This window comes from Pungitius pungitius, chromosome 8 (assembly GCF_949316345.1).
Source record: "Pungitius pungitius chromosome 8, fPunPun2.1, whole genome shotgun sequence".
In the NCBI taxonomy this organism is placed as follows: Eukaryota; Metazoa; Chordata; class Actinopteri; order Perciformes; family Gasterosteidae; genus Pungitius; species Pungitius pungitius.
The window spans coordinates 9,678,044-9,702,722 of record NC_084907.1 but is presented as its reverse complement, the minus strand read 5'-3'; the positions used below and the strand labels follow the sequence as shown (position 1 = coordinate 9,702,722).

At 45.1% G+C, this 24,679-nt stretch overlaps 2 protein-coding genes across 3 annotated transcripts in view; both read right to left on the bottom strand.

The window, feature by feature from the left end:
- Positions 1-11,843, bottom strand: part of nfasca (neurofascin homolog (chicken) a) — a 102,761-nt gene extending 90,918 nt beyond the window's left edge. For both annotated transcript variants that reach the window (XM_037448049.2, XM_037448051.2), the window contains exon 1: positions 11,630-11,843. The gene's annotated coding sequence lies outside the window, so the exon portion shown is untranslated. The remainder of the gene's footprint in view (positions 1-11,629) is intronic.
- A 5,642-nt stretch (positions 11,844-17,485) lies between these two features.
- LOC119229941 (zinc finger protein 227-like) lies at positions 17,486-20,786 on the bottom strand. Its single transcript, XM_037490814.2, has 2 exons — positions 20,522-20,786; positions 17,486-18,402 (listed from the first exon to the last, which is right to left on the bottom strand). Exons 1-2 carry the CDS (start codon positions 20,706-20,708, stop codon positions 17,630-17,632), a joined length of 960 nt encoding a protein of 319 aa, XP_037346711.2. The 5' UTR covers positions 20,709-20,786; the 3' UTR covers positions 17,486-17,629.
- Between the last annotated feature and the right edge of the window lie 3,893 nt (positions 20,787-24,679).

Here is a 24,679-nt window from a genome sequence, read left to right as displayed (position 1 = left end):
TTGAACTATTTCAACTGTTCTTGTCTACTTTCTTTATTGCAAACAGCTAAAAAATTGTACAATTTGCCAATAAGCCCAATACGCAATGGGGGTTGAATAATTTTGATTGCAACTGTATTGCAACGACTAATGAAGTAAAAAAATAATAAAATGGAATGAGTGCAAGTTGACTAAGAACCCGCCACAGTACAATCACTGTAAAAATCCACATGATGATACACCAAAGACAATAGATCTTCAAATATGAACTGTTCAATTGAACGCTTTTTCTCCCAGATTAAAGGAAGGAAATAGACATGAGCTCGGGGCGTTTCGGGTCCCTGCTGCATCATGCGGGAGACACAGCTGAGACACACGCCTGCGTATCTGTTCCTTGTTACATGCAAGTAAACCCGTCTGATCCACTTGGATACAGTTAGTTTGTTGGGGGGGGGACTCGTCAGAGCAGAGAGAGTCACTGTGGATCCAGCGACCGATCAGTGATCAAAAGACAATACGGCGCAAAACCCAACAAGCCTAAGTGACTAAATATATTAAAATACAATGACCCTTTAGCAGTGAGGGGGAAGATAAAACATAAGAACCACCAATGTGGGCATGTAACCCGGTCCCTTCACACACATTGCTATGACAGCTCAGTGCCTGAGGCCAGAGGGAAGCGTCTGTCACTCACAGCACCGATACACTCCTTCTGCACACATGAATACAAAATGAAGGCGACAAGAAGCACACCAAGAGGGCTCATGTCAGCGCTGATGGACCAGGCCCACAGATTAGTCATCTGATTTGTTGCCGAGTGAATGAACCGGCCCGGCTTCAAATTAGCTCAATGGCCTCTTTACTGTGAAGGAGGCACTTCAGTAATTATGCACAAGGCTTAAACTGGGATTTAGACCTTGATTTATCATATAATTATTGTTTAGCCTCCATGTAAAGCGTGGTGATTATGGCTATCGGGGGAATATTGTGGTCTTGATTTGGGTCTGATGTATTCAGTAGCAGCATAAGCGTCTCTCCAGTACTTCATCAAAGCCTGTGTTTATGTTTGTGTGGGAGTTCTTCATAGGAGAAGCGTGCATGCTGGGAGTGGGAGGAGTCACGTGGAGGGAAGGCACAAGGTTTTTTACTCATCACAACGCGAGGAGTGAGGACAAATACAACTGTCAAGTTGATCCTCAGAAAAAAATTAATTGTATTATTTTATTCATTTTATTCATTTTGTTAATTATGAATTCTTAAAAATATGAATCTGAGGGATCCTGCTCTGGTTTGCTCTGTTTTCTAGGGGCTTTATGTGAAGGTCTCAGAAACAGAGAAGGTCACAAGCGTACATACTGTAAAGCCCCCCAAATTTGTGATTTTAGGCTGTACACAATAAAATGTATTCAATTGAGATTTATTGAATCTTTACAAAGGCATAGGCCAAAATTTTGCATTTGGATTGTTTTAAAGATTGGTATCTTAAAAGGTTAAATGTGAGTTAAATGTTCACGTTTCCTTAATCCATTAAGCAGCATCAACCAGCTGGGTTGCAAAAAGCAATCATTTTCCACATATGAAAAGACCCAGAATGAACACCAAATGATTGAAACAGACTTTGTACAATATAAAGCTGTCACACTACTGCTACATTATCTTAGAGTTGCGATTCTGCAAATAGGAATATTGAAACAAACAATTGGAACACAGTATAAAGAAACCAAATGCGTTGGGAAGTGAAGCTGAATGAAATAAAAATTCACTCTGATAAGGGATAGAATCAGCAACAAAGACAACGATTTTCTTCACCATATATGGATCAAACACACAGACACGTATAAAAGAGAACCATATTCACACACAGCTGAGACATAAGAGGAGTTAATAGTGCAGAACAAACATGTCAAATATGCAAATAAAGTCAGAAGAAATTGTGAGCAGCAGAAAGCAGAAAAATAATTTTCGCTTAAAATGTACAGCAACACTGTGCAGCTGAGCACAAAGTCATCTGGGCGGCATTCAGGCGCCTTTCTAAGGCAGCAAACTGGAGATGAGTAGTGAACAGCTGCAGAGCAGAAGACCATCACACCAATCGATGGATGTCATTTTCCCACAATGACTTCAACAATGGCTCCTTCAAAGCAGACGGACGTGGCCTTTGGTTTGGTTAAGGATTGTATTATACAGCCTGGAAACTAAAACATGACATAAACACACACACACACAGACGCACACACATATTCAGTTGTTTGACAGTTAAATTAAAGGGAAAGCAGGCAAACAAATCAGGTCTGTAGTGAAAAGGCCTTCAGCCTCAAAAGGCACTGCAAGCTAATGAGGACTGTGCGTGTGTGTGTGGGTTCTTTGTTGATGGCACAGATGACAACCATTAAGAATAACTATATTGCTTAAGTTTATGTAGCTCATATACAGGACTTGTACAAATAACCAACGGCCAGTAGTATACACAACATTATTACACACATAAGAATGCCCATATTTTATAAAAAACACTGTGTTGTTTTTCTGTCTGATCTGTGGGAATTGCTCAAAGTAAACCTTCCGGCTCATATTTAATCTCTGGTTTATTACACGCTTCTATGCGTGATTGTCGTCACCATCAACCATCACCCAACCATCGTCCTGATGTCTGCTACCACTCTTATCACATGTCACCTGTCCCCTTTCCCCTGTTCACCAACTGTTTTCATTACCCCCCCCCCCCTGTTGTCCATATCTCCTCTCTCCCCCCAACCCCTTTCTTTTTTACAAACCATCCCTTTTCCCCCCCATCATCTCCCTGTCTTGTATTCATTTAATCCGGCGTCTCCTCCCCTCTGTCTTGATTTGGACATTTTTCCTCTCTCTCTCTCTCTCTCTCTCTCTCCAGCTCTCTGCTGTGTCTCTCGATCGCTGCCACCCCCCCCCTCCCCCTCTTCCACAGCCCTCTGTCCCTTCTGTCCGCTGCTGCTGTCTTTCTTAACCCACTTTCAGGGCAAGACAATGGACACAATGGGGAGTGAGCCCCCGAGGCGATGGGAGGGGATGTAGATTGCAGGGCCAGTACGAGTATCAAAAGACTGCTCCCCACCGAGAGAGAGACACTGACACAGAGAGGGAGCACTATTGCCCATCTGCTGAGGTGCTGAAAGGACGGAGGGGGGGGGATGTAGAGGATGGCGACAGACAGCAGAGACAGAGTGAGATGACTGGGGTCTGTGTGTGTGTGTGTCTGTGTGTGTGTGGACAGTGACACCCTCCGCCCTCCCTCTTCCACTCCCTTCTTTAGAGTTGGGGGGATTGAGGACTTCCTGGTTCCAAGTTTTCCACCCCTGTCAATTACTTTTCAGTTTCTCCTTGAATTACATCCGTCATCACACACACAACAGAGAACATGAGAAACAAAGCTGGTGAATTCATTCAAACTCTACTTAAGATGTACAAGGGAAAGGATTGAATAGGAAACTAGTGCATTACAACTTGGGTTTAGGATCCTGGACTTTTATTCTCTCTAATTCTTATTCTTATGGTAACAGTGTTGAAAGGTCACGACCCTTCCAGCATTGCCCCAAGGATATGCAGGATCTCAGACAAACGTAATGTCTTGACGGTACTTTGGAATGCACTCCCGGTGACGTGGACATGGAGAATTTCTCTTGTTCACCTCATTGTACGCTTTCAGCACATCACACGGGTCTGTGTCAGATGGACATACAGAGCCACACAATAGATTCACTGCTCACTTTTCTCCACAGTATAAGGGTTCTTTCAGATATCTGCGTTGAACAAAAAGAAAGGACCACAGTATGTCTTAGGGGTCAGATGCATTGTGGGTGTTGTAGCGCTGGTATACATGCATTGTAGTGTGAGTGTATTGTGAGTGTATTATATGCGTACTGCAGCGTATCAGCCCAGTGTAATTTAATGTAAGCCAGCTAGAACACAGGCTTAAGTGTTTACGTGGAATAGAGCTGTGCACTATTGGGGAGACCCCATGGTTACATTTACACACAATAAGAGAAATCATGCTTTTTAATGAATTTGATCTTTTGAAGCAGGAAGCAAAGCAAAGGTCCCAGATGGAAATTACAAACTAGAGAGGCACTCTCCACCGAGTGCATCTGTTCTAATGACTACAAACCATAGGCGCTGGCGTCGTATCCATATAGGCAGGGGGTCACACAACAGATTAATGTCAGGAAATCTACGTTCTAGTTCCTCTCGTAAACAGTAACAATCTCACTATACTACAATGTATTAATGAATGCGCATGGCGAAGAAAACGTAACTGAGGAAGATATCGTGAACCAAAAGGGTCAATGTCATGCAGTTTAATATTACCCCACGTTATGTTAACATTTCAGAAGATAAGGGTCTGAAGACAGAGAAACCTCTGTCCGGGTTTTCTGGGATTGCAGAGAAGCCATTGCAGAGAAGACATCCTGTCCTGTGCTTTGCTCGTTGTTCACAGTCAGATTAGCTACTTGAGATGTGAGACAGGACTGGACTTTAACAGCTGGACTGTGTCACTAGAGGCCAGTAAACACGATCACTTTAAAACAAGGAAAACCATCCCCGACAGAAGGTGGCTTCTCAGAGGCTCAGGCTCGAGGCTTTCAATCAGCAGAGAACTCCAGAGGATCTTTTGATGGCACCAAACCAGCCGCGACACAAGATCAGACAAGGGGCGTAAGACTTTTCAGAACCCGAGTGTCGTTGGTGCACGTGAGCGACCACTCTCCAATCAGCTCTCTGGACACCATGTGTTACATGTGAATGCAAGATCTTTTTACAGAGATTACCACCTGGCTAGCTCATACGGCTCTAATAGCAGGTAAACTGTGTGCGAACTGTTAGCTGTTAGCTGCCTGCTTAACCAGCTCAATGTTGAGGCGGCAGGCCAGTTTTATACGATGGGTAAACTGTGAGCAATGAAGCTGTGACAGCCAGCCAGAGTGCAGTGGGAACGCTCCACAGCGCCCCCTGCAGCTCGCAGGAAGGGTATCCTTTGTGGACAGGGTGAGGTAGCTCTGCTCCATGATGAAGACTTCTTTGTGCCATATGCAGTCAATCAGCTATATGAGGACACAGAGCAGTGCCTGATGGGATTCAGGGTGGGGGACAAACCTTTCTGCATCCAAATGTCGTTACACTCACAACTCTTTCCATCATAAAACTTCTCTTAGGCTCATTTAAACAATGAGCTGCAGCCAAGACTCCACTTAAACCTTTAATACTGAATATATAAAGAGCATTCCAGCAACTATTATTCAATGGATAAGATGATCTGTGTATTTAACAGCTATTGATCACAACTGCAGCAGTGTAGCACCTCTACCTTCATTAGATAAAAATGCAACGTAGACCGGGAAAGATTCAAGCACCATGCTAGATTTAGCAATATGCTAGAGGCAATGAATGAAGTACAATGCCTCGCTAGTGACCTCTAAAGGCAAAATACCTAATTACACCAGACCTCCAGGCCTTTAATTGTACAACCAGAAGTGTTAGATCGTGATCCAGTGGAACAGGTAAGCTGCACCTCTAGGTTTCCTCTGACAATCAGCATGTGTGTTGTTAGTGGAGAGTCACACAGTGACTGATTGATCAGCACACAGGGGGACAGAATTGCACTCCACTAAGGGAGCCACTTAACCATGCAGGCTTTCTAATGGGGCTCATTTCCTCGGCACATCTGCTTCCTCTTTGTAGCCAAAAGCAGTCCACAGGCCTGAGGCATGCACACACACAAAAACACATCCACAGCTACAAGGTTTCTGTCATATCGACCATCCCTCAGGCGATCAGTTGAGAAAAAATGTTATAGTCGCCCGTTGGAGATTATAATATCCTAAAATTGAATATTGACTATAAAAAAGAACACATTGTCATTGTTGAGCTGTCCCTATGTGTAACCAGTCCCTTTGTACAAACAAACCTGCGTGTTGTTGGCCGGTAAGCTGGCTTCCTGTCTGCTCCCTGACATGTGGGTCCCTTCACCTTGTTACTTGGTATCTGGACATTTTAAAAACAGTTCAAGCATTTGCATTAGTTCAAGTCAATAGCTTTACCAGATTATTTCGGACACTTGGAAGAGAGAGCAAAACAGTCCCACATGAGCAGGACAAATAATCAACACTACAAAGGTTGAGGATTTGTTTGAGCATTCATGTAGTTTTGTGACACAACACGTGTTCCCAGTGTGCTCATGAACAGCATCCGTGAGGAAGACATGAGCTCTTAGCGTCGCACGGTCCTAACAGCTCGCAGTACTCAAACAACGCTAACTATATTCAGTCTGAATGAGTATTGGGTTAACTATAACAATGTGATACCTTCAAAGCTGAATAAATCTAGTTGTTTGAAGTGGATGTTTACTTTGTAGCAGAAAATCTATATTAGAGATGAATAATGACTTGCTTAACTAGCTCTGAGCAGCTAATGGACATCATTAAAACTACTGAGGCTGTTGTTTCAATCAAAGCAACTGTTGAAATAAAAATACTTTTACATACATTACATTTAGAATGGTCTGAGTTAGGGTTTACATGTAAATAAACACTAAATTGGACCATAACAAAGTACAACGTCATTATGACCATAAACACACACTTCCGGAGGGTTGAAAGTGTGAATTTGGGACGACCCTCAACAAATGAGCAGTCAGCCGATCGTTGTAAGCAACAAACAGGACAGATCTAACTTGAATTATCCCGATAACATCCGTCTGAGGAACACCCCGTACTCTATCCAACGTCTAAACTTAGCCATGGAGCAGCTTTGTTAGCCTGAGGCAACGCTGCTGTGAGACTTTCCTCGGTGTGCATCGACTGAGCAGAGCGCTGACCTTTGTCCTCCATCAGGCTTCCTCTCTGCCGCCGCGTCTGTCTCCTCCGGCGTTAGGCCGATGCATGAGACCCGTAATGAGTATTAGAAGAGCTACATCTCAGTCTGACTGATTCTGTGAATTAAATTAACTAAACTGATCATCTTGAATTGTCGTCACAATACAGATAGTGGAGCTAACAACTGAGCTACGGCAGAGACCAGTGGGTGGGGCACATCAAGTGTCACACATCTACTTCAACCTGGAAGATGCTCTGAAATAAATAATAATGATAGATCTCAGCCACAGAAAGACCTTGAGTCATATGTTTCCATAATCTGTGTGCTCTCTTTGAATACAGGGTTAGTACAATCGGTTAGGTATATTACTGTATTTGAGTCTGTGAAATCTTATGCTACGTCATTGACGCTGTTTTCATCTCAGCTTGAAGCAAAAAATCAGAGAGGCAATCATATCGGTCAGACACCCTCTCTCCGGTTTCTGTTTCATCCAGTCGGTGGTCTCCGTGGAGACGGGGGCCTGGAGCAGTACCAGACTGCAGGACGCTCTCTCCTCTCTCTATTTACCCTCTCCACCTGGCAGCTTGCCAGACAGCGCGGTGGAGTCGCCCTTCACTCCAAATGCTCACATTTTGTTCTATTTTCATCCCGTTCATCTCCTTTTTCCCTTCCTTGTTCCTCTCTTTCCCTCCAACCCCTCCTGGCCTCCTCTCATCCCTCCCTGCCCTGTACTGACACAGCAGCTTCTGTGAAGAGGCGTTTAAATATAAAGGCTGTTGAAAAGTAAAAGGTAGTGATGAACACTTAAAGGCGGAGCTCAGGTAACCTGAGAGGAACAGATGGAGGGAGGTGAAGGGGGCAAAAAGGTCTTCCAATGAAGGATGCAGCGCATGCAGCAGGGACGAGCCACACAGATGAAGATACACTTGGTATACTGATTGGTTCATTTTAATGTCACTGTGAGTTTTCTCCATCATAATGAATTATTTAAACCAATAATCTGCCCTGTTGTTCTAAATCCTACCAGGAGAGTAACACATGTGTAGCTGGACGGACACGGCGTGCCAGGTGACCAAAGCCATGCCAGCGGGGTTTCCTAATGCAGAATCAATTTACCCATCGCTGGGTTCCACCCTGTCTTACCCACAATCCACCTGGCTTGGCACTGGCTTCTCTGTTTAAGTGAATGGCAGCCAGGTTCACTGGGAGAGCAGCCACACAGCCTGCTGCTGCAGTCTCTGCTCTCTGTGCCGTGCTTGGATCAATAAAGGCTTTTCTTTCAGTGTGTGCTCCTGTGTCACAGTCAGCATGAACACACACACACACACAACGTGGTGTGTGTGTACAGTTTTTCATCCTCTTTTAAGATGTATGTGGAGGGGCAGGAGTTCAGGTCATGGGGACTTGCACTGACCAGGTACAGAACCTGGACTAGTAGCTGAGAGGTTCTCCCTGGGTACTGCTGAGGATCCCTTGAGGAACCGTGTGCCATGTGTGATGATAAAAGTGGTTTTACAAGGAATGGAAATTATAGAGACTTGGACTATGTTATGATAACATGTTGAAATATGTCATATCAAATGTTTGACAGTGTGTGTGTATGCGTATGGAAGAAATGTGTTTTGCGAGCAACAACACTGACACCTGCTGGCTGTAAACCTGAGCTACAACCTTGTAAATAACCACACTTCACACATTTCAGATGCAGCCCAGGGTTTTCACAAAGAAGCTTTAAGGATTTGATTACAGGATTATAGCTACTTTAATATTTTCTGTGTTCTTCATCAAAGATTACCAAGCTTTCTCATGTAGAGGGATGTTTAATGGAAATGATTTAAAGGCCCAAATCAACACTGCTGAATTGCCATGCCTCCTAGAACAGATGTAATTAGGGATCAGGCTCCCTGTAGGAGAGGAGCCTCACTTGAGCTTTACAATAGCACAACTTGGCAGTCTGTAAACCTAAGGACGATCTGTGGAGAGAGCGACTACTTGTGTATTCGCATCAGGACCACAGAGGCACGCCAAAGAGGAATCTTGTGGAAAGTTGGAGGTCTGGAGGAGTCGGTCGCAGCGCTACCAACATGGAGGCCATGGAGAACAGAAATTAACTACAGTATTTTGACAACACTTCACACACCATCGTTGTGCCTACTGAGGCCTTAAGTTCTCCAGTGGGTGTGTAGAGCGTTGCCTCGCGCCTTGTTGTCCTCCCCTCTTCCCCGTCAGAGGAAGTCTAGCCAAACCGCTGACACCTGACACTCTGGAGTCAGATTTCTGTCTAAACAAACATATAATCCTGCGCCTGCTTATGGGTGTGGTGTTCATCTTCCGTCACAACCCACCAGACCTTTCATTTAGAGCAGAACCATCAAATAATACTGAGCCCACCAGAAGGAAGCCGGGAACGCGGAGGTCTTTCTGACATCTTGAAGTCACAGTAGAAATAACAGTGTGTCATTTAGACACCAGATGCTCAGCTTTTAGCAAAGATTAGTTTTTTCTTAAAGATGTATCTTTCTTGTCTTTACTGCGCTTCTAAATTTAGTTCAATGGAGTAATAAGCAACAGAGATATATCACACAGAAAGCAGGAGTCAACATTTTAGCTGTATTCAAATTCAGGAAGTGGATCCACTGAAGGTGGAACCTGAAATCCTGAACCCCCTTCTCCAATGGGAAGGCCCAGCTGACAGAGGTAAAAAGGTGCATTGTGGGTGCCATGTTTCACATGGAATACTGAAGGGCGCGTGGTGAGCTGTGGGGAAGCCAGAGCAGATGCTCCAGCTGCTCACGTTCCATGGCCCATGTGTCCACAGAATACATCATACTGTTCTCCCATGACTGGAGTCCTGAGAGTTGTGTCTCCAAAACTATTGTAAAACATTCCATTCAAATTGAACTGCAAAAGATTCAGTGGTGCATTGCAGTACTGTATGGCGGACCTTTTTGTGAATATCATTTAAAATGATTTAGCATTACTTTGACCTGAGCAATGTGTGCCATATTGACTCCAAATTGCTGAATAAAAAGTTAATTCACATTACACAATCCAGACGATAGTTGTGAGAGATTAGTGGATGTAGTCGTTATGTGTTTTGTGGACAGAGTCGCCTATGAAGCCTTTGGGCCATGCAGCAAGCCTGAGGGTCCATATTCAAACGGAGGACGCCGCAGAGACCATATTACTGTCTCATTTGAACCGGTGGCAATGGAGGAAAGATATTCTGGTGGGCTTTTGCTTGCAATTGCTTGAATTAATGTCTTTGCCGTTTATGTTAATCTGCTTTCTTCATGGAACATGTTGGAAAGATGAAGGGCGAAAACATCGAGATTGTTCCATGTGTGGTGGCTGCTAACCAACCAATCACTTCAGGACAAACTCTGTATTTAAAGTGAATGCAAAGGCTATGCAGAGACTGGCTGTTAGATTTCCATATTGTAATCGAGGTTGATTGTCGTTGTCAAAGCTTTGAATACTGTGAAAAACAAAGAGCTCTCTCAACCATGATATCTCATTCTGCACTTGAAACACCCTCTGCAGAGAATCCAAGTGCAGAAGGAGTTCAACCTTTTCTCCTTGGGCTCTATGTATAATAATCACATACGGTCCACACAATGGGCTTAAGCTTGTACAGCATCAATGCTGGATAGTAAATGTCCTCCAGGAGTAAAGCAGTATGCTCTGATTCTCGCTCGCTTCTGCTCAGTCAGCTAAACCAATCAGCTTCTGTCTACGAGCCAATAGTATCGTTGCTGTTAAACTTTAGAACTGTTCCTGCTCCCCAGGTCAGCCAAGTTTCCTGATTGTTTCATGTGGTGGAGTAAATAAACAGCTTCTGTTAAGGAATCAAGAATGATAACCCCATATATAATATATGGTATAAATAATATAATACCACAATGTGAAAGGAGCGATTCTGCATAATGATCAGTCCTCCTGATGCACGCACACACTCTCCTGATTGTTTGTTGCACTTTCACATCAATAAACTTGCAGACAAAGGCCTTTTATCTATATCCTTTTATCTATTCAACTCCACTTATGAATCCAACTTCAGAGTAACTAGAGTAAGGCCTACAGGACAGGAGTGAGTGAAGCCAGCACATCCTCACTATCTATGACAATCCCCTGAGGAAACATTCCGAGTGGTAATAATAACAGACAGACTCCTTGTCATCCTAACCATATTATAAAGTATGACAAGGTCATTAGTACAATAACCTGCTGGAATAACACTTTAAACACAATGGACTGATGCTGTGTTTTCTCCTCCTGTGATCCTTAGCCGACCCACCCTGTGTGCCGCTCCGGGCCTAACGCAACCAGCCCAACTTCACAGCCCTTTTAAAATGTCCCCGGTCCCGCGTCCTCTGCAATGACTCTTCTCCTCACACATAACACATGCACGCACGCGGGCCTCTGCAGATGCAAGCGGCGGCACCGGGGCCCGGTCATTCTCCCACCGGACTTTGGTGCCATTATGTACGATTTGCGCAGAGCAGCAAAAAAATCCGACGAAACCGCAGCATCATCCAGAAGATGCGCAGAGAGAGAGATGGGGGCGGGAGGGGGGGGGGGCGTGCGCGCCGGGTACCCACGGAACACCGCATAAAGTGTTCCGAGCCTCCTGGACGGAACCGGGTCGCTGCATTCCGCCATGCTGTCATTATTCACATCCTCGGTTCTCGTCATCGCACCCCGGTCTAGCCCCGCCGGAACCGGGACTCCACCCGATGCGTCAGTGCGCAGAGGGAGCGCAACTACCGGACATCACGGGAGAAAGTAGAAAATGTCCCCTTACCTGCGCCGGTCCGGTCCGCTCCGCTGCACCGGGCCCCGGGCACCGTCAACTCCGCAGCGGCATTAGAAGAGCATCCACGGCCTCCTCGGTGCTGTCGGCCCTACCGGAGCTCTGACTCGGTGTTTCTGTCAATGCGGTGCGGGTCTCTCTCCCTCTCTCTCTCGCCCCCTCCCACCCTTCCTCTCAGCTGTTCTCTCTCTGGTCCGCAGCCCCGGTAGTTTGGCCGCGTGCACGCGCTCCACACGTTGAGTGACAGCGGATTGCGCGCGGAGGGCACGACGTGAACGAGGCGTCCTGTGGCCAGCATGGAACTATGAAATATGGGACTAGAAACCAAGTCACATGTAGCCTATGATTGCATAACAGGGGATTTATGGGATTTTATTAGGCCCTGTAGGGAAAATATCATGATCTCACTAACGTGACTTCAGCTTAAAATAGTCGCATTTTTATTGATTGCCAAGAGCAGCCACTAGACCAGAGTTATAGGACACTTGAGTTTTTACTTGCATAGTAAGTTGCGTGTCACAGCATAAAAAGCATCACATAAACCTGAGCTCTAACAGCAAGTTCAGTTAGCAGTAAAGTGAAGTATTATTAATTCATAATAACGTATAGCATGGCACAGTGCAGCGTGAGCCATTCATGTTATAGAGAACATCTGCATCTATTTTTTCACTTTTTGAATGTCAACATGTATAGGGGATATGCTTTCTCAGGCTCTATGCGTTGAGTTTGTCTTTCAAGAAAAACTGTTCAATGAATTTGGAACGTTATTTCAAAGTTCTACAAAATAAACAAACAGACATGTTCAACATACAACAGTATTGGTGTCATAGCCATGAAAATTCTACCATTCATTACATGTCATTTAACTGCATTTTAGCCCATGCGTTACATTATGCCTGTCTATCAATTGGGGGTTGGGTGCCTTGCTCGGAGACACTCCGGGATTCTAACCTCCAATCTTGCGGTTCCCAGCGCACCACGCGATGCACCACCATCGCCTCCACATAATTGTTGGCATTTCAGGAGATTTCATTTGAATTTTTTCATTTTTTATGCATAATATTTTGATAGTGTTGTTTTGTTGGCGTTTTGACATCCTGTAGTAATATAACATCTCCATGTTACGTATGTAACCATGGCTCCCTGAAGGGAACGAGGCGCTGCGTAAAAACGCTGTGGGAACGTCTCTGCGTGACCGCGTCATGAAGCACGTGTGAAATCTAACCAATGGCGAGCTGGTAAATCATAAGCGGGCGACGCCAAGACCAGGAAGCTATAAAGGGACCCGAAGGGCAGGACCATTCATCTCTGAAAGGCCGAATCAAGTGCCACGGGCAGGCCGGGAGTATGGCAAAGTTTACGCAGCGTCTCGTTCCCTTCAGGGAACCATGGTTACATAACCTGGAGACGTTCCCTCTCAGGGAACTCAGGCTGCGTAAAAACGCTGTGGGAACGCCAATACCCACTCACCATACGAACAAGTGATCGTAAGGAAGGTAGTAAGAACGCTTTCACCATACCGGGTGAAAATTCCAAGCACGATAGGGCCACCGAGAGGGCTTGCATATCTCCAACTCTTTTGAGGGAAGAAATAGCAAGCAGGAAGGGGGTCTTAAGAGCCACATACTTGACTGCGACCTCCGCCATGGGCTCGAAGGGAGCGCCGGAGACCCTCTAGTACGATGGCCAAGTCCCAGGACGGAACTCTAGTGCTGGCTGCTGGCCTCAGCCTCAGGGTGCCACGAAGGAAGCAGGATACCAGTGGGTGTCTCCCCAGAGAACGGCCGTCTAGTGGGGCATGGGATGCCGACAGGGCCGCCACATATACTTTGATGGTGAACGGGGATAAACCTGTAGCAAAACGCTCCTGCAGGAACTCCAGTACTGAACCGACTGGGCAGTTAACTGGGTCCAGCTGTCGTTGCCCACACCAACTGGCAAAGAGCTTCCATCTACCGGCATACGCCTTCCTCGTGGCGGGGGCTCTGGAGTGGAGGATGTGTAGCCCCCTATTCTTCTTTGTCCGGAAAGAAGCTTGCTACTTTTAAATAGATCTAGATTCCTGGGCCACACCAACACAGCGAGAAACGACAAGACAAAATAAATATGTATCAAAAATAATAATTTATTTCTATTTAAGTTAAGTTTAAGATATTAAAACAACATCAAGTGAAAAGCCAGGAGACAAGAAAACCCGAGGGATGATTCGAGCCAGCGTAAAAATCTATTAAAGTTCAGTCCAGACTGAAGTTAGCTCCGGGGTTTCCTCAGCCACCGGCACAGGATGGCTCACTCTCACGGTGCTTCAATAAGTCCGTTCCACGTGAAAATGTCCGGGACCAGGGTTTCCGGGGTGCCACTCTGCTCCTTCAATACGCTTCTCAACAATATTGCGGCTCTGCGGCTCCGCCGTCAGCTGCTGGATCGGGCACCTTCCGTTAGGGGTTTGCGAGCGTTGACCTTGCAGAGTCTGGGAATCGGCTCCAGCAGGGCACAGGAGATCCAGCCAGCAGCGACTCCGGGGGACACAAGCTCAGTCATCCAATCCGCTGCTTCTCCATGCAGCCTATCCGTCCAGCCCCCTGGAAAGAGATCTAGGCCCTTTCTCAATATGTGTTCTTGTGTGGACTTTTGTTCTCGTGAAACGTCATCAGTCGCAGCCCGAGTACTGTTCCAATTCTAAAGTCCGCATCTGGCCGAGAACGGTCATAATACCCGGATGTGACTCGCCCTGCCCATTTTACCGGGCATGCATTGGAGCAGGCTCGTCTGTTCTTGTGAGAGCCAAATATCCCAGAATGCATTTCACGTCAGCAACAGAAAACAACGACAGAGGAAAATAAACAACTTTATGTCGAAGTTTATAAATACTACATTATTTAAGTAATGTAATGTAATTTTATGACTGAAGTTAGTTGTTTAAGCAACTTTTGTTGTTACAATCTGCTCCGTGGATGGAGATGTGAGGTGTAGTTAACGGACCGTCACACCCTCCAGCACCGGGCGGTCAGCTCATCTCAGCCCACAGAAAGCAGCCTTTTTTCGGCGAGTCTTCCGTGAAATGCTCCGCCGATTTTCACGTCTCCGTAGCAGTTATTCCCTGAGATTTACCTGTACTATAACGAGTCTTCATACGTTTTAATGTGATGTCAGAGACTGATGTTGTTCACCGGTTACGTCTGTTTGAGGACAGAGTTTAGATTCATAACTTCATGTTTAAATGTAACTTTAACGTATTGTCTGTATCCGCAGAGTGCAGCTTGTTTATTGTCCGTTAGTAAAACTAACGATGTTTTAATTAAAGGATACTAAAAACTAAACCGGCAGCAGAACTTCAGCTTCATAGAAACCCTGAAGCTCTGAATTATAATAATAATTAATAAAATAATTCCACATATGAATTATTGTATAGTTCTCTGTAAGATCTTGTGGTCAGCATCTTGCTGTACGAGGACCACTACACTGATTATTAGCCTCTTGATGTTTGAGAACAAGACAAACGGTAGGTGTGTGTACATTCAAATATTTTAGTATAATAGTTTATGTTTTGTTACTGTATCCAACCTCCTCCTCCTAAAATTATATTATTTATCTCCTATGAAGATTATTTTTGACTGATTTTATATATATATGGTGCTCAATGTTATATATACCATTTCTTTTAAATGAAAATGAGATAAAAGCTTGTTAATAGTAAAATATTTAAGTCAAAAACTAAATTAAAACGTATTGGCAAGACCAGCTGACGTGGTGACGTCATCAAGTCGGCTGCTGTTCCAATTGCGGAAATGTCCGTTCTCCGTTCTCCCGAACCCGAGAGTCAGGACTCCCGAGTCTGTCTCCCGAGTCTATTCTCGCGGGAACGCAAGTCCGTTCTCGCCGTCTCAGGTGTTGAGAAAGGGCCCTAGCCTCCTTTTATTGGGAGAGGTCTACTCAGCTGGCAAATCAGAGCTGATGAATGGGGTTCTGCAGGTGTGTCAATTTGTGTTTCAGTTCGTGAGAGAGGAAAAAAAATACAGTCCACCGCTACATACAATAACGCAAAACCACAGCAACGAATATAAGGAAATCACAGCAAACAATATATGGAAACCACAGCAACCCATAAATAACTATACAAAATAAACTAAACTCAATCACACTGCTCCACTTGTTTTATATTATGTGACAGATGTTCTCCACGACCTCGGTCGAGAGACCGGCTCCTAGGAGGCGGGTCCCCTCGAGGACCACGCCAATGGTTTCCATAGCTCGAGGCAAGGGTAAACAATGGACCCCGACGCCTGAGACAGCAGGTCCACCCTGATGGGGGTCTCGAACGGAGGACCTGCGAGGAGCGACAAAAGCTCCGCGAACCATACTCGGGCCGGCCAGAACGGGGCTACACGCGGTAGGCCGCCGTCCTGACGGACATTCTCCAGAACCCCTGGGAGCAGAGAAACCAGGGAAAACCACAAAGGACAAAGGGAAGTCTCTCTGGAGGTAAACAGGTCCACCTCGGCCGTGCCGAGGTGTCACCAGAGGAGATTTACCATAATGGGATGGAGTCTCCAGTCCCTGGGCCTCGGCCCTTGTCTCGACAGGGTGTCTGCCCCCTGGACTCAGAGCCCGCAGGAAACGCAGAGTGACCTCGATCAGACGGCGCTGGTTTCCCCTCGGGGAGAACCTCTTAGCCCTGAGCCACCCCTGCAATGGTCTCATGTGTAACAGGCAGCCAGGGATCACGTATGCCGCTGCCAGGAGACCTAGCAGTCTCAGAAACTGTTTCGCAGTGGGTGGCTGGCCTAGCTTGACTGCAGGTAGGGTTGAAACTACTCGAGCGGGAGACGGATGTGCCCGCGTCATGGTCGAATCCCAAATAACGCCCAGGAAGGTGGTCCAGTGCACTGGGGACAGCACGCTTTCCCTGGCGTTGAGTCTCAGCCCCAGACGGGGGATGTGGGCAGGCGCAACATCTTGGTGTTGGGCCGTGCGCTGCTCGTATGGCGCTAAAATCAACCCGTCGTTTGTGTAGTTCACAATGCGGAAGGGAGTTACTATAGAAGTTAATCTGTGCCATCGGGGGTTGAAATAAAAAGGTGATTTAATTTCTAGCACTGAATATTTATGCATTGAAATGATGTACCTGAATGTTTTTCAACATTAAAACACAAAAAAAATCAGTTCAAATATTCAGCCGCAAAAGAAAATGACGGTTACAATATTCAACCCAAAAAATTCAGCCAACACCAACATCCGGGACACTAAGGTGGAGCAATCGATTCTAGATTCAAGATCAGGAGCGTGTGTCGAGCTAAAGGAGCGAGACAATCCATTTACCATAAGTGCCCCCACCTGGAATGTATAGCATTCTCTCTCTGCCAATTAAAGCCATGAACATATAGTAATATGCAAACAGTACATGTCTTTGGAACAGGAGCAGCGTCAGAGATCGGTATATAGGGCATCGCATACCACTCCTAGCAACAGGATACCGCTAAGTGTCTTCCTAATCACATACCACTGCTATTATCGGTAGATAGTGCTAGACACATTGCATACCACTCCTATAAAAGGTATATATATATATATATATACACCTATGAGGATTGCGATCACTCTGTTCTCCTGCTAAGAACAGCCAAAATGTTTGTTGTGAGAAGGGCCACAGAGACTGCTGACCCATTATAAAGCTTTGTGCAGTGCAGTGATAAGTTTCATTATAATTACCCTGTGGTTTTTCTAAGTAACCTACACTGGCTAATTGTCATGGCAGCATCTACGGTATCTACGATATACAGTATAAGCTGCAGCTTAAAAGTGTCTCAAACGTTGCCTTGAATTCCTTTGAGAGTGTCCCACAGCACAATCATTGGAGAGTAATCGTGATGTACCACACTTTATTGCACAAGGGATAAGACACACTGTCACACACACATTTATTGTACACTGTTTGCAGGTGACATTTGGCCTCTAAGAGTTTACACATGTTGGTTAGTCTCCTGTCTCTGTTCATTTGGGGAGTGGCGCTCGGCCCCAGCCAGCCCTCTCTCTGGTGTGCAACCTGAAGTGGGTGTTGAGGTGCGCCGACTGGTTGAAACATTTGCCACAGACGTGGCAGCGGAAGGGCTTCTCCCCCGTATGGATGCGGTGGTGCCTCTTGAGCATGCTGACCGTGGTGAAGCTCTTCCGGCACACGGCACAGCTGTACGGCTTCTCCTTTGTGTGCCAGCGCATGTGCACCTCCAGCTGGCAGGCGAAGCTGAAGCCCTTCCCGCACTCCTTGCAGCTGTGCCACCTCTGCATGCTCTGGCTCGGGTGAGAGGAGCGCGTGGGCAGCGGCTTCACGGATCGGACGCTTTTGATCTGCAGTACGTGCGCGCTCTGCTTGCCGCTTGAGCGCAGGAAGCCTCTAGCTGTCCTGTGGCTATTCGCGGCGGCTCGTGAATCGCCCTGAGCCGCTCTGCAGTTTGAGTGAACGGTCACGGAGGGCGGCGAGCCGCCGGCCTCCCCGTCGCCCTCGGACTTCACCCCCTGAGAGGCCAGTGGAGCCGGGGACACATTCTGGACGCCGCGAGCGGTTGGTGCCGGAGAAGGATGGGACCTGAGCGGCGGCCCCAGGCGACTACAGCTTCCTTGCTCTGCGGCGCTGGCTTCCCGTGAACAATCAGTGGGACAGTCCCCGAGCTTTGGCTCCTCTTTGACCTGCGGCAGCAGCTCCACGCTGCGGCTGCCCTCCGTCTGACGGGGCTGAGCATCCTCCTGGGGCTCGACAGAGAGAGGCTCTGAAAGACATGAAACACCTTCGGTCACTCTGCTTTGCTGTTGCTGGTAAACCTCCCCTCAAAGTCCGATTTACATGCAGCGTTAAGAGACCTTTGATAAAACTACAATATGGAGACAAACGCACATGAGTAGGTTTTGCCAAATCAAAATTCAAATTAGTGCTCGGCTCCCAAACGTTCTCCCTCTGAAACGTGAGGTCATCAGATCCTCTGATGTCTCGTTATAGTTTGGAATGGCTCGTAGTCGAACATATTATAATAGAACATAATATAATGTATGACGCGTGCTGAGCGTCCGAGTGTTAGAGCACACGGTCATGTCATGGCCGCCGCTCCGGTAATAATGTTACACCCCTACTGGTTGTTACACCTACTGGTTTCCCTACGCGTCCGTGTTTGTATTTACCCGACAGCAGCAGATGTGTCTGCGTCGGTTTCCTGATTCGTCACACATTCACAAACATATTGCGGAAAATCTACAAAACGCATCACAAATCCATTGCAGCGTCCACGATTGTATAAGTGAGCACTACATCACAGCGTATGAAAACATTTATTTAAGAAAATACATTAAAAAAAATATCGGAACGATCGGGATTCGAACCCCAAGGCGCAAAACACCTAATTGCCTGTAAGAGATGAACTCTATACACTGCGCCACAGGCCAGCCCTTGAACACCTGAGAAATTGGTCTTATTTATTTATAAATGTGATACATCGTTATGGAGGAAACCTTCTGGTGTGGGCGATCTGAAACTACTGGTTGCACTGGGCGTGTCCTAGAACACTTCGAGACAAATATATTGATTCTTAATTGTCACCCAATTAACATTGCAAAGATTCTATTAGGAATCAAATCTCGTGAATGAAGTTCTCAAATTACATTTTATTAAATAAATAACGTTTTTACAGTCACAATAAATAAATCATTGAAAAACAAAATAAAGTCTCTCTAAAGAAAACATGCGGTGGTTTGCCAGTGCAAAGCCAGTGGAACCACAGACTGCATGTTGAGCACTGGATCTGAGAATAAACAACGCAGTAGATTAATACACCATATGATTAAACCCAAATCCTGGTCGGTAATAAAATGTAATTTGAGAACTTCATTCACGAGATTTCACTGGTTCGGCCCCCGTCGATCGGACCATCTGCGGCCGTTGCACAGCAACCTGGCTCTATAACAAGAGCTAATTCATACGGACTTCCATCTTGGCTTGCTGCATGAATTATCGTTAGTATTGTAATTGTCAGTCGTCATGTCTGAGATTTAAACTCAACATTTAGATTTAACATTTAGATTTAACATATAAAATTTAGATTTATATTTAACATTTACATTTATATTTAACATTTACATTTAACATTTATTATTTAACAACTTTGTGTTACTGCCAAACATTGTACTTGGAAAAGTTGTTGCATGTATTTAAACGATTTTGTCTCTAAATGTTTGAAAAAGTGACATGTGAATATTCATATTCATATGATAACGCTAAATGTATGAAAACTGCATTTTACAAAAACGGCGCCCCATAGAGCAGTGGGCTTGTTGGCTTTAGGATGTTTTGACCCACAAGGTTCGAATTGTAAATGTTCCGATCGTTTTTAAAATATATTTTCTTAAATAAATGTTTTCACACGTGGTTGTGATGTAGTGCTCACTTATACAATCATGTAAGCTGCAATGGATTTGTGATGCGTTTTGTAGATTTTCAGCAATATGTTTGTGAATGTGTGACGAATCAGGAAACAGACGCAGACACATCTGCTGCTGTCGGGTAAACACAAACACGCACGCGTAGGGAAACCAGTAGGTGTAAAAACCAGTAGGGGTGTAACACCGGTGACATCCCGTGCTGAGCTAACGGAGCGTCACTGACGGCCAGCCGTCACACTGATTAGTGGATGTGAAGTCAACGATTACGTTTGTTGTGTGTCGAAAGACACCGTTAAAAAAACAACAACGTGAAAGCGAAGCGATCGATCGAATGTGCATCTCACGGTTATTCGATATGGGTCCCGTAAGGCCACGCCCACCACACATTGGTCCAACGTTCGCGAAGATAAAGAAGTTCATTAAAACAACCAGTAGCAGTTCTCGCGCACCGGTCCTCACCTGGCTGCAACAGGAGCCGCTGCACCGCCACGTTCAGGAGCCGCTTGAGCCGCTCGTTCTCCTCCTTGGAGCGCAGGATCTCGCTCTGGTACTCCGCCACCGTGCCTTTCACGGCGCGGAAGATCTCCTCCGCGGCCGCGGTCAGCCTCTCGTTCAGAAACGCGCTGAGCACCTCCAGTTTGGTCATGTTTTCTGTCCGCTGTCTCCAGGAGGCGGAACGTCCTTGTGTTTACATCCACCGACCCGGAAGTAGTAGCGTGCATGGTCCCCGGGACGCCTCCTACCGGACAGGAGGCCACACAGCACTGTGGAGTCTGACACCGGCCCATCCCCAATGCCCCCCCCCCCCCACTGTGTATAAGTTTACACCTGATCAGAACATAATTAAATAAATAAATTTCTACATTTCTGTATTTCTACATTTATTTTATTTCTACATTCATGTATTTCTTCATTTATGCCTGTATTTCTGTGTCCTTATGTAAATGATAGGCGGTCCGAACCTCATTCTTGAGCAGGATTGGTCAAATAGAGAAGCGAGACAAAAGCAATCGATCCCAGCACTCGGGTGGGATGTGGCTGAGCAGCTTGGGAACAGTGAGTCCCTTTTTAAGGTGTAGGCAGCGTTGATCAAGGCCAACACACTAACATTGTATTAAGCTGTTAGGTAGCGTTCACTGCTTTATTCTTTTGCAGCACCGAGAACCGCAAACCAACCAATTTCGCCTCTGCGGCCACATGACGTCACACCTGGCACCCAGTGAGTGGGGGTTGTCTGCAGTCTTCCCTTGTGGAGATTAAATAACTATCGCCGTGAAGAGTGATTTATTTATACATGCAGGGCATCCAATCACCTTCCTGTAAGGTGTGCGAGGATTTATTCAGCCAACAAGTTTCCTCTGCAACGTTCTTATTGTCTTTACTGATTACAGCTTCTCCTCTTCACATGGAAGTAAATCTGTGTCATTAGGTTTTGAAAGAAAAAGGTGATTGAATTTCTAGCACTGAATATTTATGCATTGAAATTATGTATCTGAATGTTTTTCAACGTAAAAATACTGCAAAATTAAACCTGCAAATAATTCAACATTAAAATATTCAACCGCAAAAAATTCAACAGCAAATAATTCAACCACAACATCCGGGATCTCAAGGAAGAGCAATCGATTCTAGATTCAAGATCAGGAGCGTGCGTCAAGCAAAAGGAGCGAGCACCCAATACAACTTGGGCTTGTCGGCAGCATGGTGATCAGATTGTAGCCATGTCCAATAATAACGGGGCTTTAACTCTTCTTTATGCCATCAGTGTGGTTTGTGTCTGTAAGATTCCGTAATAGACAGCTGACATTTGTACATTAACAGACTGTATTGGACATGAACTAAGCGGAAGTTAAACGAGAGCGTACAGCCGGGCAGAATACGCCTCTTCTTCTAGTTTTGAATTAATTTAATGATGCTGCGATCCTTCGACAATATGTTAGGAGTGATTGGCAGAGTTTTGAAACCAGGAACGCGCTTGAAGAGGCACATGAGCCGCTGTAGCGTAGTGGGGGGGGGAATAAGAATGTAATTCAATACTGATTTCAGATCTATTCTTAATAAAAGCATTTATTTAACTTCTCCCTGAATCATGCAGCTGGTGACACAGGCATTTACTGGAGCATGTCTGATATTAAGCACACAGTTTGTACAAAGACATCCAACACATTGGACCGGGGACTTTCAGGGTTGCAGCCGAACTTCAGGAACCAGAACACCAGGCTGACGATGACCACACGGTCCGTTCAACTCCAACCTCCATGTGGACCTGCAGTTAAAAGAGTTCAGGTTAAAGGGTCTGTTCATCCAAAAGTTTGGTCAACATTTCTACAGAGCTGAGTCATTTTCAGTTAGTTATCAGAGGTGTCAAAAGTATTCACATTCATTACTCAAGTAGAAGTATAGATACTAGGTTTTGAAAATACTTTTGTAGAAGTGGAAGTATCAGCTCAAGCTTTTTACTTAAGTAAAAGTATAAAAGTACTGGTTTTAAAACTACTTAGAGTAAAAAAGTAAAAGTATTGAAAGGGAAAAAAATGTCCATTAAGAACAAACAGTCCGTCAGTCCGTTACAACACGATAGGAAGGTGCCTTCAGAACACGTGACCTGCCGAATGATGAAAACATGGCGACATTCAGAGAGGCGACGCTACAACAACAGAGGGACACACGTATCAACCCACATGCTGTATGACTTAAACACAGAAAAGAACATGTTCCAGAGACAGCTAAATGACACGAGTCAGAGGACACACACCTTGTTCCCATTGATTAGACTACAGTGTCTCCCCATGGTTTACTACTTCATGGGGGGGGGGGGGGGGGCATCGCTTTTATAATGATGGGGAGCGGTCGGTTATCAAAATATTGAACAAATACAGAATCCCTTAGTGATCATTTCTAAAGCCTCGAATTAAGACATACGCCGCTTTATTGAAGACGCTGCGCTACTTGCAGGTTGCTGTGTTGTCCCAGATTATCAATAAAGTTAGAAAAAACATGTAAGACAGACCCATGGTCATGAAGACTCATTTAACGTTACATGGACTTTGCATGAGGAGGAGGCGGGTTCATGTCGCTAAATACCAACTGAGATCAACTTGTACCGCGGCGCAGTTTTTTTCTGTGTTTTTGAACAGTGACAAGCCGGAAAACCTTCCGAAATGAAATAGGAGTAACGAGGCGATTTTTTAAATGTAAGAAGTAGAAAGTACAGATATTTGCGCGAAAATGTAAGGAGTAGAAGTAAAAAGTCGTCTGAAAAATAAATACTCAATTTAAGTATAGATACCCAACATTTCTACTTAAGTACAGTCACCTCTGTTAGTTATTTATATTTTAGAATAGTATTGTAAATATCACTGGTTTTAGAGGTTCATTGGATTCTGGATGAATATGAACAGCTATGGCATCAGAAAGAGATGGATTACAATCCCAGTGAGCCGATGAGTTAATATATAGGGAACAGAGAGCGCTATGATGGATAATCATCTTCCTAAAACACTTGTTTGATCACAATTTTTTAGCAAGTGCCCATGATATGCAGACTAAAAATGTATAGGCCTCTCTGTTAGTTACATCATGCTTCTGATATGTGCACTTTGAAATGAACCTTCCCGATATTATTAAAAACTTAGTGTAACATGAGATACGGTTCGTGTTGACATTGTCCCATAAAGGAAAGTAAGGTCATAGTAAAAATAAAATGACTGAATTAATTTACACCTGTACTGGGTCCTGCTGTGCCTCGTTTTCTTGGAAACTCCACAGTTGTGGGGTGGACTGGTTTCCCTCGGTGCTCAGTGGGACTGGTTTCCCTCGGTGGGACTGGTTTCCCTCGGTACGCAGTAGCAGCTGGTCCATCCATCCTGGATAATCTGAAGGTGTTTCTGTACGTGGGGAACAAAGCACCAGTGCAGCATAGAGATGAGTTTTGTTGTCAGGTTGAGAAGGCCTTCTCCCTCAAGGTAAAGATGGAGTAGAAGAGATCAAGTACGCCGTTATATATTTATATATGATCAGAATCTGTGGACAAATAAATAACCAAACAAATAATGACAACTGTCACTTACCTTGTATACGTGTGCGTCGTGCATTGGCCCAACCTCCATTTGGTATCCAGTGTTGGGATGTTGATGCATAATTTTAGTCCCAGTTTCATCCAAATCGTGTTCCTCTAATGGAGTTTATAGGTTGTGGAATCTGGTCATCCAAAACAGCAAGACAAAAGTCAGAAGAGACAACAAAGCAATGTGACCTCACAATACAAACAGAACACGTTGATCACTTGTCGACTTTGATCTGTCGTGAACTGCAGTTTAAAATTGAGATAATTTTAAGAGACTGTGTTAATCTGAACCCAGCTATGTGCTGTGGAAATAAATTAAATATAACTAGCGCTTTAACTTGAACCTGCTGCCTAAATACATTTGCCCATATCCATTTTACATGCAATTTATATTCGCAAAACGCTATGAAGCTACTTTTAAAAGATAGTTAATAAAACGAGAAAAAACACTTGTAGACATTATTACCTTGTACTGCAGCTGCGCCATGTTGCCCCCAAAGGAGAAAAAAATTATACCATGCACGTCCATCGGTCGCTCCTGTGGTTCCATG